The 20,709-nt window shown below is 35.3% G+C and overlaps 1 protein-coding gene across 1 annotated transcript in view; it reads right to left on the bottom strand.

Annotated features, from left to right (window-relative positions):
* The window catches only part of ABCB5 (ATP binding cassette subfamily B member 5), a 172,966-nt gene that overhangs the window by 114,960 nt on the left and 37,297 nt on the right, over positions 1-20,709 (bottom strand). The window contains 3 exon segments of the mRNA XM_056118701.1: positions 672-726; positions 3,803-3,953; positions 6,675-6,735. Of these exon segments, the coding sequence (XP_055974676.1) occupies positions 672-726; positions 3,803-3,953; positions 6,675-6,735 (267 nt within the window).

Genomic DNA, 20,709 nt, shown 5'->3' with positions numbered 1-20,709 from the left:
GGAAGTATGATGAGGAAGATTGGTGGTAATTTACGGTTGAGGGCTTACACACTTTGCTGGTGGAGAATTGAGGTAATTGTGTACAGGATGGGGGGTGGGAGGGATACTGGGACCCGTGGTGGTGGAAAATAGCACTGGTGGAGGGATGGGTATTTGATCATTGTATAATTAAAATGCAAGCACAAAAATTTGCAAGTCTACAACTGTACCTTATGGTGTTTCACTAATAAAATTTTTTAAAAAAGCCATAAGTGTTAACAGTATTGTAAACCTGTGAACCAAACTATAATAATTAAAGCATTAATCATTGTTGGATATTTGGACTGTATCATACACTAGCTATTTTACACAGATTTGCCAAAGGGGTTAAGTAGAGGGTGGAGAGGAGCTTAAGACATTGGTGGAGAGACACTAACACTGGTGGTGGATGTGGAATTGTAGCTTAGTAAGCTTTAAACTCTAAATATTAACAGTATTATAAATCACAGTGCCCATATAAAAATTGGAAAAAAAGTATGTTATGGATTTTATATGTATAGTGGAAGAAAAGAACTTGTTTGCTTAATGATTAATATGAGATAGTAATGATCAAACTTCAAAACATTTTATTTATAAAGAATTGAATATAGCAGCATGCAATAAACATAATATTAACATTGATTTTGACTTACACAATCATCTCTTTATTCAGCTTCTCCTGAGATTGAGTATAGTTCTGATAATTTTCTGCAAAAATATTGCTTATATTATAAAGGAAATTAATTTATGATTTGGTTATGTTTCACAAACAGCTCTCAAAATAAATCAATGCATGCTAAAGAAAATAAACTTAATGAATACACATAGATCATAAGCATCTTATTTTCTATTTTTTAATCTAAAACTCAAAATTCTTTATTTCAAGGAATAGAAAATGCAACACAATTTAAGAACTTATTTACCATGAAGCTTACATCTATAAAGAATACTTTAGGAAATTTTTGATTTTAGGTAATAGTTGTATATTAATAGTAACGAAATTATATTTTCCTTCTAAGATTATGAGTTTAGAATTCAGTTTGAGATACTTCAGTGAGTAATTGAAAGCTTAATGAAAATAAAAATACATGTGAAAGTTTTAGCAACAGAAGTCATGGGAAACTTTATTTATTTATTTATTTTCAATTTGAGCTCAAACTCATAAGGACACAGGGCTTACTCCTGGCTCTGCACTCAGGAATGATTCCTGGCAATGCTTAAGGAACCATATGGAATGTCAGGTACATGCTAGGCAATTGGGCACATGCAAGGCACATGTTAAATTTGAATAGCCTTCCCAGTTGTACTATTTACTATGGTCCCATAAAATAGTCTATGTTTAATGAGTATGTTTTCACAGTTATAATCAGTAGCTCTAAGGATAATTTCTAGTATACAATTTTGGGGAAAGCATTAAAATTAGAGGCTCACTAATAGTTAAAATTGTTGCCAAATAAAAAGGACCTTAATATGCACAATGTTAATGCATTAGATTTGCTTTAACTTACATCTAGAGTATGTCACCTTGAGAAAATGACACAAACTAGATGCTACAAAGCTGACAATACATGAAAGAAATCTATAATTATGGCACTTACAAAATTCCTTCCTTTTACATCTGATTTCTAGATTTTCTTGGTATCTTTAGTCAGAGTATTTGTCTCTAGTACTATAATTTTCTGCATGTTCTTTCCCACTTCTTTGTAGCATGATGCTTTGCAATGTCATACATATTTGTATACTATTAATGAGTCCTAAGTAGCTATCAGAAATATTTATCCATTTTTGATTTCTTATTTTTAAAGGTAACACTATGGTCAAGTGGTGTGGAATGAGCCAAGTTTGTGATTAAATTCTGATATGATTACTTTGCATAGAAAATGGTTTGAATAGCTAGAGAGACAAACTGAGCTACAAACTGAAGTCTTAGATGACTTCATATACCATGAGAAACAGTCATTGAACACACAAATTGACCTGTGTTGAACTTGAACCGCATCTCTAGTACTCTCCTGAGTTTCCAACTTGCTTGCCAATTCCATAACTTTTATTTATTTATTTATTTAGTTAGTTATTTGTTTTGCTTTTGGGGTCACATCTGGCGTTGCCCAGGGGTTACTCCTGTCTCTGCACTCAGGAATCACTCCTGGTAGTGCTCAGGGAACCATATGGGATGCTGAGAATCGAACCCAGGTCAGCCGCTTGCAAGGCAAATGCTCTACCTGCTGTGCTATCACTCCAGTCCCAGCCAATTCTATAACTTTTAAACATTCCTCTATGTATGTACATACACACATATATTTGCATATAGTGAAAGAATTTTACATACACAAAACCATATTCCTTGCTTTTTAAATGTTCACACTGGTAGCCCTACATAATGCCTGCATAATACCTGAAATACAGAGGGTTTTTGATTTTACAAAAAAATGGTGGAAAGCAAAAAATGAGAGAATAATTTATTTTGCATCAAGTCATTATAAAGGCATGGTCTAGTCTGAGCAGTTTACTGGGACTGCTAAGATCCTTCCCAAGGAATTATGTTATATGGAGTCTGTATTTTTCACACTGTATCTGCTTGGGCTATATTTTAGGTTTTATTTTATTTGGTATGATGTGGGATTACACACACATAAAGAAACGTGATCCTCATCCTCTCCCAACCCACCATACTGACTCTCTGGGGAGGGGGGCCAGTGGCCACAGCATAACTTCTGGGGGCGCTCAGGGACCCTACATAATGCCAGGAATTAACTAGTGTTGAACACAAAGCATTGCCTCCCCTGTATTCTGTGTCAAAGAACCCATCTGAAAGATTTCCTGTCTTGGTCACTCCCAAACCTCATCATCTGATATTTCAATAAATGCCCTTTTCCATTTCTATGTGTAGGTGGTGAGGTAGAAGCAAGATCAGCTCGGTACACCGGAGCCTAAGGTGAAGGAGTCAGCTGACAAAGAAACTGAGTTTATGGTTTTTGTTTGCAGGTAGGGTGTTTGTTTGCCTTGCACCGGCTGACCTGGGTTCGATTCCTCCGCCCCTCTCGGAAAGCCTGGCAAGCTACCAAGAATATCCCGCCCATCCGCAAAGCCTGGCAATCTCCTGGTGGCATATTCGATGTGCCAAAAACAGTAACAACACGTCTCACAATGGAGACATTACTAGTGCCCGCTGTAGAAAATAGATGAACAACAGGAGGACAGTGCTAGAGTGGTATGATGTGGTAAGTTATATTTTTTTGAATATGGGAATACTAATTGCTTTTGTATAAATGAAAGAAATTGCTCTCTTGCTTTAGAACCCTTCGCTTTTGAATTGTGGGGGAATATATGTACACACATATATTTATGTATGTATATATGTATATTACATACCTATGTATATACATATCTACTATATACAGTTTTATTTTTGTTCTTTTTTCATTTTGGTTGGGTTTGGGCCTTATCTAATGGTGCTCGGAGCTTAATCCTGGCTCTTTCCTCAATAATCACTCAAGAATCACCCCTAGCAAGGATCGGGAGACCATATGGGATGTCAGGGATTGTACTCAGGTCAGCTGCGTTCAAGGCAAATGCCCTAGCTACTATACAATCTGTCCAGTCCCTGTTTCTGATTCTTTAAAGAGCACCGACAGATTTTGGTTCTTTAGTCACTGTCAATATAGACAAATATTACATGACTTATAGACTTATTATATAGATGTTGTTTGACAATACAGTAATCTGTATTAAGCTTTTTGTTTTTGCATCCTCAGCAATATAGAAAAGTAAATATTATACTCACTTGTGCTGCTTTTGGCTAAGCATCCACTAGTAAGTTTATCACTCACTTCTCCTAAAATCAGTGACATTATAGGAAGACAGGCTTCATTCATTAGTGATGTCAGCAATCCTAAGACCATGAGTATGATGTCCACTCTATCAGCAAAGCGAAACTGAAGAAGAAAATTAATATGGTAGCATGTTAGATGAAAAAAATCAAATTTCCCAGAGAGATAATTCAATGGGTTGAGATATGCTTTACATGTAATAGACCCAGATTTGAGCCCGGACATAGTCCCTTGAGCAATTCTGGATGCAACAACCCCCAGCACCACCAGACATGAGCCAAAATACCCTCCTCCAACCCACCACAAAAACAAATTAGAAAAACAAAAGTGAACCCATGTTTTTTGCCATCTAGTAAATATTATTCTAAAATTTGAGTAATCAGAATATAAAATAATGGAGCATTATTTACAGAAATTTTTGTTTTTAAAAGTCCCAGCTCGAGCGATAGCACAGCGGTAGGGCGTTTGCCTTACAAGCGGCCAAGATGGCCGACCTGAGTTCGATTCCTCCGCCCCTCTCGGAGAGCCCGGCAAACTACCGTGAGTATCTCGCCCCCATGGAAGAGCCTGGCAAGCTACCCGTGACGTATTCGATATGCCAAACACAGTAACAACAAGTCTCATGATGGAGACGTTACTGGGCCCGCTCGAGCAAATTGATGAACAATGGGAGGACCGTGACCGTGACGGTGAGTTTCAGGCATGCAATGTTCTACCATCAGTTCTACCACCAGGATCAACTTTTCACACCCCAAGCCTTCCTCATTAACAGGCATATTTTTAAGTTTGGTGTTCTAGCTCTTGTTTTCAGTTTTGTTGTAAAGTTCCTCACTCCTCTTCTTTCCTCCTCCTCTCCCCTACTTCCTTCTCTTCCTTATCAATCTCCTCTTCCTCTCAAGCATCCATATAGAGTGCTGAGGACTGAACTCCAGTTAGCAACAAGGCAAGCAATCTATCCATTGTACTCTATCTCTCTGACTCAAAGTTTCTATACTTAAGTATCTATAATGTAGTTTAAAAAGGTTGTTAAAAAAAAGTACAAAATCAGTACAAATTATGAGACACCATTCAGGTCAGATATTGATATGAGTCAGAAACTTTCACCTGGCTGATTCCTTTCATATAAAATAAAAATAGTATTTAAAACAACTGCATCATTTGAGTTAGGGAAAACTGATTTGATTTTCAAACTTTTATTTATTTAGGCTAAAAGTCATAATGCTGACATAATTAACTGCAGTGGACAATAACTAATAAAAATTAGTTCATCAAATGTAATCAATCATATTTTTCATATTTCTCATTTTTCAACCCAGAACAACAGCTATCCTACAAATTAAGGTTTATGATATTTGAAAGACTAGCTGAAATAAGAAAAAAATCTAACATTCAAATATTGAATGCTTTATATTTTGTTTTTTTTCCTTCACAGCCTTGTTTTAAAGCTATAAACAAAACTTGAAAACATGGACTTTCAGCTTACTGAAAGAGGCCAAGATATAGTATCACGGTCACGGTCCTCCCATTGTTCATCGATTTGCTCGAGCGGGCCCAGTAACGTCTCCATCATGAGACTTGTTGTTACTGTGTTTGGCATATTGCATACGTCACGGGTAGCTTGCCAGGTTCTGCCATGCGGGTGAGATACTCTCGGTAGCTTGCCGGGCTCTCCGAGAGGGGCGGAGGAATCAAACTCGGGTCGGCCATGTTGGTCGCTTGTAAGGCAAACGCCCTACCGCTGTGCTATCGCTCCAGCCCAAGATATAGTATATTGAAGTTAAATTTTATTAATTTGAGTAACAGTAAGGGAAGGTTAGTACATATTTTTTTTGAGTAAAGACAAAAACTTTTCCTGTTTTTCTACTCACTTACGCAATAGCTCATATTTACAAAGTAACTGTCATAACATTATACTGATACTACAGAGTCTCTGCTCCTCCACCTTCTTCTAAAATAGGTATCCTGATAAATCTTGTCAAGCTTCATTACATCTCAAGTCTTTCAGAATTTGACTTGCAAAAACAGGTACAGTTGGGCAAGAGAGATAATACACAGGTTAAGGAGCTTGCCTTGCACTTGACATAAACAGATTTGAATCCACTTCCAATATTGGATATTGAAAACTTAAACATTGAACATAATTAAAAAAAGGTGAGTTTACACTCTTGCTGATACACAGGCTTACACGAGATTTAGAACATTACTTTTTATTTTAAGAAAAATAATAAAACTTTAAAACTAGTATGATAAATTTATATAAATGTATTATCAATGGAAAATGCTATAAAGATTAAACAGGAAAAGCTTCTCAAATTTCTCAAATTCATAAATAACCTACTATTACATGTTTATGTGATATACACGTATGAATACATATATATTTATATACAAACTTAAAAGTTATGATTATTTTTTTTTTATCTTTTATGTGGAATTTTTGGGTTGTTTATTTTTACTACTGAAAATAGTACTTTGATAAATGATTTACTTTATTTCCTCTTTTCTACAAATAGATGCAAACATAATCACATTATGCAATACTGACAATTTTCTGAGTTTTCCTAATATACATGGGCTGGAGCGATAGCACAGCGGTAGGGCGTTCGCCTTACAAGCGGCCAACATGGCCGACCCGAGTTCGATTCCTCCGCCCCTCTCGGAGAGCCTGGCAAGCTACCGAGAGTATTCGATATGCCAGACACAGTAACAACAAAGTCTCCAATGGAGACGTTACTGGGCCCGCTCGAGCAAATCGACGATCAACGGGAGGGCCTTTACCCTTTACCCTTTACCTAATATACATAATTTCTAACCGATAATACTTACTATCTCAATTGGTCCAACAACTTTCCTTCTTACTTTGGATGGTGGTTGTTCTTCCATATTTCTGGAAAATAAATATTTAAAATATGAGGATTACATTTGATATTTTACATAATCACTAGAAAATTAAGTTATTAAATATATTTCTACATTAGTTAGGGTAAAAACAGATGTCATACAATTTGAGTTATTTTTTTAAAATTGTGCTAAAGTACACATAAAAGAATCTACCATCTCAACTATTTTTAAGTATGGTTAGTGGTAATAAGTACATGCATATTTCTATACTGCCGTAGCCATTACCTTTATAGTATTTTCTTCATCTTTGCAAAACCTAAACTCTGTTCCCCTTAAACATTAGCTTTCTCAAAGCCCTCCTTCCCCTAGCATCTGGCAACCACCACTTCATTCTCTTTGCTTAGGAACCTGACAAATAAGTAGAATTAGCAAGCATGTTGTCCATTTTATTGACTTACTTTACTTAGCATAATGTCTTCAGGGTTCATCTGTGCTGTAGCTGTTAGAGTTTTCCTCTTCCTTAAAGTTGCCAATGGACACCTGAATGGCTCCAACTTTGGGCTAATGTAAATAAAGGTGCTATACTATCTGAGTATAAAAATTCTCTTCAAGTCCATACTTTCAATTATTTGGAGTATAATTCAGAGAGGGAGAGGTGTACGGCAGAGCCTGGCAAGCTGCCTGTGGCATATTCGATATGCCAAAAACAGAACAATAATGGGTCTCATTCCCCTGACCCTGAAAGAGCCTCCAATACGACAGCATTGGGAAAGATGAGTAAGGAGAGGCTGCTAAAATCTCAGGGCTGGGACAAATGGAGACATTACTGGTGCCTGCTCAAGTAAATTGATGAACAATGGGATGACAGTGATACATTGATACAGTGATAATTAAGAGAGGAATTGATAGATCTCCTCCTCTTTCTTCACCTCTACCTTCCTTCTTTTTCATTGCTGAGGATTGGACCTAGGACCTTCTATATGCAAGGAAAGTGTTTTACTACTGAGATATATTTCTAACTCTTTTATTTTATTATGTTTTTTTAGGAATTATCATGCTGTTGTTCATAGCATGCACAATTTTAAATTCCCATAAACCATTAACAAGAGTTCCAAATTTTTCACAATGTCACTAACACCTGTTATTTGTTTTATTTTACTGGTATTATTATTTCCAATAATAGACATCTTAATGGGTGTTATATGATGGAATAGAATCTTTAAGCCTTGTAACAAATTGCTCAAGAACTACTGGGAACTTTCAATGAAAGGAATTCTGTTTAATAGACATTAAATTAAGATGCTGTGAATTTTGTCTCCCATTAAAATTTAATTTTATAGTTTACATATTAAGAAGGTACAAATGAGAATATTAAGTTTCATTCACTGACTTCAGACAAATTTGTTAAATAACAGCACTCTTTCGCCCACCCTCAAAACATACATGCCCCGTGACTGGAGCAATTGCACAGCGGGTAGGGCATTTGCCTTGCATGCGGCCGACCCGGGTTTGATTCCCAGCATCCCATATGGTCCCCTGAGCACCGCCAGGGATAATTCCTGAGTGCAAAACCAGGAGTAACCCCTGTGCTTCGCCAGGTGCTGACCCAAAAAGAAAAAGAAACATACATGCTCCTAAAATAAAGATAAACTGGAAAGGCCCACAGTAAATTTAGTAGGAAAAATATCAAGGAATAATGAATGTTCCACTCCTCTTTTCATATTTATAATGCTTTCTTCTGTCAGATTTGTAAATGTTAAGTCATTTAATTTTATTCCACCAGAAATTAATAATCTTTTTTTAATAGGGCCAATTTTCTTGCAAATGATTTTTGACAAAAACGATTGGATAGTCCTCAAATCCCTGTCACTACTTTGAATAGTTTTTAGAGCTTTAATATAAAATAAGTTCTCTTATCTTTATACATTTGGTTTTATAAAATATGTCCTCTATAGACACTCATGGAAAAGAAGCCCTTCAAAGAAGGGCTCAGAACTGAGAGAGAAGAGCGCATGGATAAGTATATCAGGAGATCCTTTATGGTCATTTATAACCCAGCATTAATGAACTAAAGGAACCAGAAGGATCCTTTATAGTTTGGCCATTTATATACCCAACTTTAACAGAATTACTATAGTAAAAGGAAATAAAATTGATTTTGAACCATTTCCATTTTAAATCTAAATTAAATACAGGTGTGAAAAATATATAGTCATACACATTTAGTGTAAAAAAAAATCAGAATCCAATATTTTATTAAATGTACCACATATTGATTGATGCAAAAATATTTAAGAACTTTTACCCTCTAAATACTGGTGAGATTCAAGAAATGCAAAAGGAGATGTCCAATCTGCTAAAACCTATAAATCTGGTAACTGTCATCAGATACTTTCCTAAAAAGACTTCATTGTAATAACTACTAAGGAGATGCCCAGTAAAATAAAATAGTATTACTATTTTTAAAATCTGTGTGAACATTTTGCTATACTTGTGAAAAGCAAGTACATTAATATACAAATTTATTCATATATGAATGTGTTTATATTCATATATAAATGTACATAGTTGGAGAGCATGTAGAATTAAAGCAAAGTTTACCTACTTTTCTGAAAGCTTTCATTTTTCCGGTTCTTTTAAAACTTGCCATCTTGTTTACAATTTAATTCTTATAAAGTGTTAACAAATATGGCAATATTAAATTTTATTACTTATTCATAAGAAGAGTCTCCTACTCCCGTGCCTGGCTGTCCTCACCGGGGCCCCTAGGAGGGGGGAGGGTTGAGTTTCTCTCTCCCCCACCCCCCGCCCCGAGCAGAGCCCCAGAAGCTGAGGACCTCCAGAGCCAGCCACTGCCATGCTGGGACCACTCCCCACATGTTCGGACAGGCCTCATGCATGAAAGAACTTGCAGAGGAACCCAGGCATGCGGGTCCTGGGGCTGAGGTCTCCAAGCCTACTCGGATTGGGATTGGGCCTTCTCCACCTAGACCCTCCATCTTCCAGTAGGTAGGCGTCACACCCAACAGCTGCCCCCAGCGCAAGGTTGGTCCCATCAACGGCCAAGATGCAGAGACTGTAAAACCCAGTTCCTGGATTTGCTGCCATGCGACATCTTATTATCTTATTTTTCCTTTGGAGAACCTGGCAGGCTGCCAAAAGTATCCTGCCTGCACAGCTGAGTCTGGCAAACTTTCCGTGTCATATTCAATATGCCAAATACCAGTAACAATGATGGGTCTCATTCTCCTAATCCTGAAAGAGCATTAAAATGGCTCTTTTAAAATCTCAGGGCTAGGAAGAAGGAGACGTTACTGGTGCCTGCTCGAGGAAATCGACAAACAACAGGATGATCGTGATCATGATCGTGATTCATAAGAAAACATTCTTTACATTCCTAACCATTTCTGAAAAATGTTTTCCGTTCAATATTTCATCCTGTCTTCTCACCCTCACCACAACTAATGTTTCTGGGTATTACTTCAAATATTTAGATTTTATCATTGAATATATATATATATAAAACTTTATTACTCTGGACTATAACTATATACTAATGATAATTCTAGAACTATAACATCTGAGAGGAAAAGAGTCAGATTCCATGCATGGTTTTGGGGGACTAAGAATTTTATTTCTACTCTGCCATTGATTTTACTATAAATGATCAAAATCTTTATAACTATCCCATGCTGTATTTTCCTCTGTAAAAATCTTATGGAGGAGTTTCTGGCAGTCATCAGTTTGAAAGAGATGTTCTCATTCAGGAAACATGTTAGAGTTTCCATTTATACAAATTTCCATTAAAATATAAAATATTTGAAAACTTGGTTTTCATTAAAATATTAAGCATACAGTGCTTTTTCTTCAAAAGATAATTCAGGATCTTAGCTTGATTTAAGATTATAATTATACATTAATATAATTTCATTTCAAATGTGGAGAGGTTTTATCCCCCTCTTTTTCTTTGTTGTTACTGTGATGACCTCAGTTTCCATACTCTTGGTTGTGGTACTCACCAGATGTGAAACATTTGATTGTGTTTTTTCTTTTTTCAGTTGTGGCTTCAAGTGGTGGGGTTGCAAACTTTAGTTGTTTCTGTGCACCATCCGCCTGGTAGTGCCATTGGTATAGTACCTGACATGTGGGTTAGTTCCAATGATCAAACACAAGTCCTAATAAAGTGCAAGGCAGGCATTGTACTACTGAGCCATTCCTGGACCCTGTCTAGACTTGTTTTTTAATCAATCTTATTTGTTAGGCCATACTATATATTATTTACATTAAAATGATTATAAATAATTTGGATTAAACTACAGTGAAATTATTACTAAAATATTTCCTAAGCATCTGAAAATTCAATATTTTTAGATAGTAAGCTTTGTCATTATGAAATGAGTGGGAACTAATTAGAGGTATTTTTAACTCCTGAGAAGGGAGGCATGCTATAGATACGATGTTTTTTTTCTTTTTCAGAAAGTCATATAGGACATTTTCACAATTGCTATACTTACTTTATAGCATCTATAGTAATTACTACAAGTAAAATCATAGTACTGATCACTTGTAGTTCATAGAAACTAATAAAAATATAGTAAGTATATAATAGAAATTATAAAGTCATGAAAATAAAACACCAGAGACTCACCTTAGCAAGCGCATGATCTGTTCGACTGCACCAAATTCATGTGTGTCTTCTCTCCTTAATAAATAACCAATCACACTTTCACAACTCCCTTACTAAGCTTATTTTCTCACCGCACTGTACTATCTGATTACGGTAGTGAAATTCCAGTAAGCACACTATGTTCTTCATGTCATATTGCACTTGGATAACAAGGGGAGCAAAGAAAATTCATTAAGCCACTGCCACCACTCCATACACATGTTTTTTTTTTTAAGATCTGTAGAGCCTATATACTCAGTATCCACAGTCTAATTGCAATAATTTTTGTTAGCTAAATTAGTAAATATAAAAACAAAAATACATAAAGTAAATCTCTTTAGTATACAAATATATGTAAATAACATATAAATTCACAGTTATTTTTTTGCTTAGCAGCAAGAAGGGTTGTAAGATACTTTATTTTTTATAATTTTTAAAAGTTTTATTAGTGAATCACTGTGAGGTACAGTTACAGACTTACAAACTTCAGTGCTTACATTTCAGTCATACAATGATCGAGTACCCATCCCTCCACCAGTACCCATTTTCCACCATCAATGTTCCCAGCATCCCTCCTACCACCCCTGCCCCGAACCCTCCACCCCCCCGCCCCGCATCTGTGGCAGGGCATTTACTCTCTCTCTTTTTTTGAGTGTTGTGGTTTGCAATAGAGGTATTAAATGGACATCATGTTCGGTATATAATCTACTTTCAGGGTGCATCTCCCACCCCGAGCAGGTCCTCCTTAGCACCTTTTACTTGGTGATCCCTTCTCTGTCTGAACTACCTATTCCCCCAGCATGTGAGGCTGGCTTCTAAACTGTGGAGTAAACCTCCTGGTACTTATCTCTACTGTTCTTGGGTGTTAGTCTCCCATTCTGTTACTTTATATTCCATAAATGAGTGCAATCTTTCTATGTCTGTACCTCTCTTTCTGACTCATTTCACTTAACATAATACTTTCCATGTTGATCCACCTATATGCAAATTTCATGACTTCATCTTTTCTAACCGTTGCATAGTATTCCATTGAGTAGATGTAGTAAAGTTTCTTTAGCGACTCATCTGTTCTCGGGAACTCAGGTTTTTTCCAGATTCTGTATTGTAAACAGTGCTGCAATGAACATACACGTGCAGATGTCATTTTTACTATACTTTTTTTGCATCTCCAAAATATATTTCTAAAAGTGCTATTGCTAGGTCAAGTGGGAACTCAATTTCTAATTTTTTGAGAATCATCCATACTGTTTTCCAAAAGTGCTGAACCAGTCGGCATTCCCACCAGCAGTGAAGGAGAGTCCCTTTCTCCCCACATCCACACCAACAGCGGTTGCCTTTGAACTTTTGGATGTGGACGAGTCTCTGTTCTGTGAGATGATATCTTATTGTTGTTTTGATTTGCATCTCCCTGATGATTAGTGATGAAGAGCATTTTTTCATGTGCCTTTTCACCATTCAGATTTCTTCTTTGAGAAAGTTTCTGTTCAGTTCATCACCCCATTTTCTAATGTTTTCTTTTTGTAGAGTTCAACCAGTGGCTTGTAAATCCTTGATATTAACCCCTTATCAAATGGGTATTGGGTAAATATCTTTTCCCATTCTGTAGATTGTCTTTGAATTCTGATCACTATGTCTTTTGAGATGCAGAAGCTTCTCAGTTTAAGGTAGTCCCGTCTGTTTATTTCTGTTTCCACTTGCATGGCCAGTGGAGTGTCCTCTTTAAAGATACCTTTAGCTTCAGCATTGTGGAGGGTTTTGCCAACCATGTCTTCAATATACCTGATGGACTCTGGTCTGATGTTGAGGTCTTGAATCCATTTTGATCTGACTTTTATGCATGGTGTTAGGTAGAGGTCTGAGCATTTTTTTGCACGTAGCCCTCAAGTTTTGCCAGCACCATTTGTTAAAGAGGCTTTCCTTGCTTCCCTTCACATTTCTTGCTCTTTTATTATATATTTGAGGGCGTGATGATCATATATTTGAGGGCGTGATGATCATATATTTGAGGGCGTGTGAAAGGATATTCCACCCTGTTCCATTGGTCTGCAGCTTTGCCTTTGTTCCAGTACCATGCTGTTTTAATTATTACTGCTTTGTAGTAGAGTTTTAGGTTGGGGAAGGTGATGCCTCCCATCTTCTTTTTCCCTGAAATTACTTTAGCTATTCATGGGGGTTTATTGTTCCATATGAATTTCAGGAATGTTTGATCCATTTCTTTGAAGAATTTCATCGGTATCCTTATAGGGATCCCCTTGAATCTGTATAATGCTTTGGGGAGAATTGCCATTTTGACAATGTTAATTCTCCCAATCCATGAGCGGGGGATATGTTTCCATTTCCTCTTGTCTTCTTTTATTTCAAAATTCACAATTGTTAATGTTATTAATTGAATAACACTGCATATGAGCATGGTAGTTTGTATATATATCAGCTACTAGTTTTTTATAAAAATAGAAAGATATGTTTCCTTCTCTTGAGGACTCATATTCCTTACTTTTTTCCTGTATAATATAGAACTCAATATCCTTAGTTTTTTTCTGTATATCACAGTCTGAATACTAGCGTGGTCCCAAGATGAGAAGCTTCTGCATTACCTGGGAGTTTAATAGAAATGCATATTAAATAAATATATTTTGAATTGTGACAAAGTAGACATAACATAAAAATTTCCTTTTTAACTATGTTTAAGTCACAATTTAGTGACATTATATGTATCGATATCTATGCACTATCTTTATCTATACCTATCTATCTATATTATATACTATCAGTACAGAGAATTTTATCATCCCAACTGGAAACTTCATACCTATAAAACACATTTCATATTTTTTCCTTCCCTCCAGTTTCTAGTAATGAGGATTCTTTTTCTGTTACTATGAATTTAACTTAGTGGTATATTCCTGCTGAAGTATATTGTAGAAATTAATTTTTTAAAAGCCAATGCTAGTCAGTTGTGTGTATGTGTATATTGTACTTTATTCTTTTCTTTGTTGATGAACATTTGGATTGTTTCCAATGTTGGTACTCAAAATATATTCATATGCCAAAGTAAAAATTTCTGTTTGAGTCCTTGTTTTCAATTCATTTTTTATTTTGCTTTTTATTTCCAGTGGCAGTGCTATTAGCAATGAGGGTGGGACAATATTCCATTTTTTTTTTAGAGCTTTGGTTTAAGAACTCCAAAGGAGTTCAAGGTTTCAAGGATTCCAATTCTTGGAAAAAGGGTTCCACTTATCCCCTTTCAAATGTTCACCAACACTTGTTTTTTTTCTGAGTTATTGTTAATAATAGTCCTACTAAGCATAAAATAGTAACTTATTGTGGTATTGAATTGCATTTCCCTAATGAATAGTGATATAAAGCATTGTCAAATGTGTTTATTTGACATTTGTATGTCATTCTAAAGAAATGTTCATTAGAGTCTGTTGCCCACTAAAAAGTGGCCATCATTTTTCTTTGGTAGATGTATTGGAGTTTCATTACATTCTGGATATTAGGCCCTTATTAGCCATAGAATTTAAAAATACTCTTCTGGGGCTGGAGCAATTGCACAGCCGGTAGGGCGTTTGCCTTGTACGTGGCCAACCCGGGTTCGATTCCCAGCATCCCATGTGGTCCCCTGAGCACCTCCAGGAATAATTCCCGAGTGCAGAGCCAGGAGTAACCCATGTGCATCGTCAGGAGTGACTCAAAAAGCCAAAAAAAAATAAATAAATAAAAATACTCTTTTATTCTTTAGGGTTATCTTTAAGTTTCTTGAAAGTGTCCTTTGATGCACAAAAGTTTTAACTTCTGAAGAAAACTTACATAAGTTTTTGCTGTTGTTCAGACTTTTGGTCTCAAAATAATAATATCACCATCAAAGTTGAGTCATAAAACCAGCCTTTCTTTTATTTTTTTCTCCTAAACTTTGACAGTTTTTAAATCTGCATATAGGTCTTTTTTCCATTTAACTAATGTGTTATATGGCAAAAAATAAGGGTTTAGGTTTTATTCTTTCTTAATCACTATTAGTATGTAGAAAGTCACTGTTTTATTTTTCGATCCCACACATGGGATCACATGATACAGGTTTTTCTCTGACTGATCTACCAACTTTAGATTAACGCTCTCAAGTTTTATTTATGCTGTCACAAATACCAAACTTTCTTTTTTTTCTGGATAATATTCTTTTTTATAGATTTATGCCATTTTTTTTATTCTTTATTTATTCACCCATTGATGGATGTTTGGGTATTTGAATATTTGGGTGTTTACATGTGTTGGCTATTATAAGCAATACTGCAATGAGAATGGGTAATGCAGCTATCTAATATAGCCATTTTCTGGATCATTTGGTAGTTCTATTTGTAATATCATATGAAACTTACACTGTTTCTCCTAATTTCTGTAAAAGAACATGTTTTATTTTTATTCAATGCATTTTACATATATTAGATAAATTTAATGTGTACAATGTGTTACTTTTATACATTAATATATCTCTGTAGTTATACTTATTATTTCATATAATTATACCATATTGCTATTGATATTCACCACACTATGTATTAGAATAACTATGGATGATGTGGTAATATTTGCAAGTTGTTCCCTTCAATGTAAACAAATCTTACCTCCCTAGAGTAAATAATATCTTACCTTCTTATAGTAAAATTCACAATTCTACTATATTCATTTACTTGAGTCATGCTTGGGAGTGCTCGGGGGTCCATACTGGATAACAAATATCAAACTCAGATGTGCAAAGTAGTGCCTCTACTTTTCCAGCCTCAATTTTGCTATTTAAAAAAAGATAACTTCTCATTTTTATTGGACATATGTGACATAATTGGTCTTATTTTGTCTTTTAAAAATTCCAGAAATGCAGAATTTTCCACCATATCATAGTACTAATGAACAGTTTTAACATTTTAATAAGATTTTCTCAGATGGAATTTACATGTATATGTGTGTGCACATATATATGTACATACATATATATATATAATCTTGATACATAGTTCCTTTGGGGAAGTTTAATACATCTAGCAATACTGGAAATTATTTGAATATTACTCAGAATATCTACTCTAGCATCTGAAAAGAACATTATAACCCCAAATGATTTCGCCCTATTACAAAGGAGAAACCTGGGGTTAGTCCTTGGAGGATAGTTATAATTTCAAGAAGTGGATATGTGTGGTGGAGGACAAGAACATAACTTCACAAATGCAAAGGTAAATTGCTTTAAAATAGAAGAATGATATCAGCATGGCTAGAACAGACAGTTCATGCAGAAAGAGATAAGTTAAGATTGCTGAAATCAATGAACCCTTTAAAAGCAGAATTCTGATAATTTTATGAGAATAAGAGAGATTGGTATCTGATACAATTAACATAATGTCATTGGTAGAATGGAAGAATTTGGGTGAAAAGGGTATTTTAGGGCCTAACTTGGCAGTTACAAGAAAGACATACTGAAAACTATTATTTTCTCACAGTTTAGCCAATATGGTTATAAAAGTTAATGTTTATGGTTTTGATGTAGTTACTATATCTTTACTATATCCAAGCTGCCCAGGGCTCTCATCACTGTTCTATGTAACATCTAGCCTGCCTCTTTATTTCTATATTCAGTGCTTTTGTAATAAAAGGGAAAGTACTTTTTCTCAAGTCAAAGATCACCTGATAGTGTCTATTCCCTTGTTTTGTTTCTCTATATACCACAAGAGTGAGACCAACCAGTTTTTTTTTACTTCTCTCTGACATGTTTTGCTTAACATGCCTTCTATTTCTATCCAATTTGTAGCAAACTACAAGATTTCATCTTTTCTTATAGCTGCATATTTCAGTGTTTATATATCTACCACTAATTATTCATTGACCCTTTATTACATATTTGGCTGTTTCCATATCTTGTCTATAACAGTGCTGTAATTAACATAGGTGTACATACATCTTTTTGAGTTATTTTTGCATGTAATTGGGTAATAAAGAGGTCCTATTCTTTCTTTTTTAAATTTCGTATAATTTTTTTAAGTTGCAAGCCTGTTCTAGGACTCCTATAAGATTCCTCCCCACCGCGTAGAGGCAGTTCATTGTCACGTATGTATTACATCCTCAGAAGTAGAAAGCCAGGATTCGCCCCTTTTCTGGGTTTTTGGTATTGCTTTCCTATGACCTAGATACTGTCTGAGGTTGTCAGTACCATGAAACCAGGCCGATTTGATGGGAAAAGCTTCTTCTTTAATTTTTTTAGATTTTTGGTGCATATCCAACCTTGGACTGATTCCACACTTGCTAAAACTAGTTTTAGCAATCTAACCAGCCTGAGACGTTCATAGTGATTTTACTAGTTTGTAATCATCAGTGATCTTTATTTATTTATTATTTTTGTCTCCCTCCACCCACACACTTTATTTAAACACCATGGTTTACAAAGTTGTTCATGATGATTTGTTACAGGCATTCGGTATTCCAACACCAATCTCATTACCACTGTCAGCTTCCCTCCACCATTTTCTCTCTTTTCCCAACCACTCCTCAAGCCTGACTCAGTACTAGGCCCACAATAATTTATTTTATATTGCTATCCTCTAAATGGTTAATGGAGTGATCAAGAAGTACTTCAGTAAAAGAAAATTTGTGAAAATTATATCTCACAATGGGGACATTAAGTGCTTATCTAAGGGTTTACTAAGCTGTTATTGCCAGTTAAGCCTTCTGTGTTAGTATTTTTGTTAGTCAAGATCAGTTGACTTCTACGTTACCTTACTATTCAATCTGGTGTGCTCCTACTGGGATGTTAGTATTTAGAGATGTTGATCTAGAAAATCCAGAATATTTAACTGAGCAGTCTGGCCAGAGGCAGAGTGGCAGCTGTTGGGATGTGAATGTGGCGGCTGGGCCATTGGTAGGGTGGGAACTTGGTCCACCTCCTTCCCGAGATTGCCCCAGAGGTTTCAGTCAAGATTGGGTAGCTGAGAAATTTTTGTGGCTAGTTGATATCTTTTGAGATTTATTTAGGAGTCTCTGGAACTAGGTTAGTAGATCAGCTTTTATGGTGATGACAGTGGGACATGGGTGTGACTATCAGGGCTTCCAGAAGTATGGGGAGTTGGGAGAGAAGCTCCAGTTATCAGCCAAAATAAAACTCAGTGTATCTGAAATTTTTGGCAGGTTAGCCAAAATTTTCGTGGAGCTCAGTTCAGATATGGTGGAGTCCTGCTGGAGGTATGGTGAAAGCTGTTGGGATGTGAATACAGCTGCCAGATCTTTGGTAAAACTTGGCCTGTCCCCTCCCAAGATTGCCTCAGAGGTCTCAGTCAAGGAAGTCCTATTTTTCTGAACAGTCTCTAACATTCCTTCTGACAGTTAAAAGAGGGCTCATTTTTCATCACATCATCACCACTGTTCTTTCCCCTCAAATTCTAATATATATATGTATATCTGTATATATATATATCACTATCATTGGTGTGAGGTGATCTCATTGCTGTTTTGCTTTATATTTTCCTGATATTAAGTAATATTGAACACTTTTTCATATGGCTTCTAGCCATGTGCCATTTCATATGCCATGTTCTCTTTGGGGAAGTGTCTGTTTAACACCTCTTCCAATTTTTTGACAAGGCATTGCTTCACAGTTGTTGAGTTTTATGTGAGTTTTATATTTCTTGAATATTACCACTTTAACTGTTGTATTGCTGTATAAATGTTTTCTTTCATTCAGTAGGAATATCCTTTATTTTATTATGTTCTTGAATTATTTTAATTTGGAGGAAGGTTGGATGACACCCGGCTATGATTAGGTTTTACTCCTAGTAATGCTCAGGGGACCATGTACAATACTGAGTATCAAACCAGGATCAGTCACATGCAAGGCAAGTAGCTTAGCTCTTGAATTGCCTTATAATTAAAGGCCCCTAGTGAAGAGAGAGTACAGTGGCTAAGACAATATTTCAAAACAAAATGAAAATAAAATGTTGCTCTTGTTTCATTTTGTCACTTTTGTGCAAAGTAACCCTTTCAATTACCACAAGATGTCAGTGTAACATCACTATTTTGTAAAAAAAAAAAAAGTCAAGTCAGACACAATGACCCAAAAGGTGAAATAAAAGACTTCTAGTCTTTGGCGCACACTCTGCCTCTCTAAGACCACTGCTTTAGATACTTTAAGATGAGAATGCTTTTGTGGAATTCCAGGAGTCCATCAGAAATGTTTCAGCACCCTGTTGGCATACAAACAAAATATTTCAAAACAGAGAATACTAAAATACTAAAGAGAATAAGAGAAAAATTTCATTTTTCTAGCCATGCGGGGAAGTTGTGTAAAAGGTCTTTCTTACCCAGAATGCTGACTGTGGGCTGGAGTGATAGTACAGCAGGTAGGGCATTTGCCTTGCACACGGTCAATATTCAAAAAAATATTGAAGTCAATAAAATTAAAAATTTGCCTTAATATTACTAGAAAAGAAGGTACATTAGTTGGATAAAGATTTAAAAATTGCACAGTAACACAAAGTCTCCAATGGAGACGTTACTGGGCCCGCTCGAGCAAATTTAAAAGTATAAAATAGAAATAAATTGATATTTTAATTAAATTTTTATAGGTATTAAATATGAAAATTCATCATCATGCTAAACAATGTCAACATAATAAGACAAACTTAAACTTTAGGGGCTGGGAAACAAACTTAGGGCCTCACACATTCAAAACATGCTCTTCATCACTGAAGTTTTTACCTAATTTAACTTTAAAAAGTTTGAACCTGACTTCCTTTGGAGAAAAAAAATCTATTGGCAATTATTCACAATTTATGAGAAAGAATTAAGAGATCATCAGTTTGAGATATCAAACATTCATATGGATCAAAAGCTCCAAATAATATATAATTCTCAGACATGACAAAATATATAAAAACTATGGAGAAAAATACTGTGTAAAAATTTCTCAATGTTTTACTTATCTAGAATAAGCTTACCTAAAGATGCTATGTAGTGACTTTAAAAGTCATTAGTAGTTGCCAGTGTTGACTATTATGATTCTTTATAGACATGTTAAACTAAAATTTTCATCATCATTTTCACTAAAAATTTAGACTTTTTAAATTCTGAAAGTACATTTGAAGTTTTTATATTCAGAAAATACTAATTTTATCATTCAGCCTTCAGTACTAGAACAAAGTATATATATATGTACTGGTATACATATGTTATGTATATAAATATACATAACCACCTCTTAATAATATGGAAGACTTGAGCAATACAAAGTTTTTTAAATAAAAGTCTTCGTGAGAAAGTTGCTTTTAATGATACTATAGTCTTGCTTCTGTTTTAAGGACCACAGCTTCAACCAAATTCTCA

This window comes from Sorex fumeus, unplaced genomic scaffold (assembly GCF_029834395.1).
Source record: "Sorex fumeus unplaced genomic scaffold, SorFum_2.1 ptg000037l, whole genome shotgun sequence".
Classification (NCBI taxonomy): Eukaryota; Metazoa; Chordata; class Mammalia; order Eulipotyphla; family Soricidae; genus Sorex; species Sorex fumeus.
The sequence above is the reverse complement of the archived record's forward strand: the minus strand, read 5'-3'. Positions and strand labels throughout refer to the sequence as shown.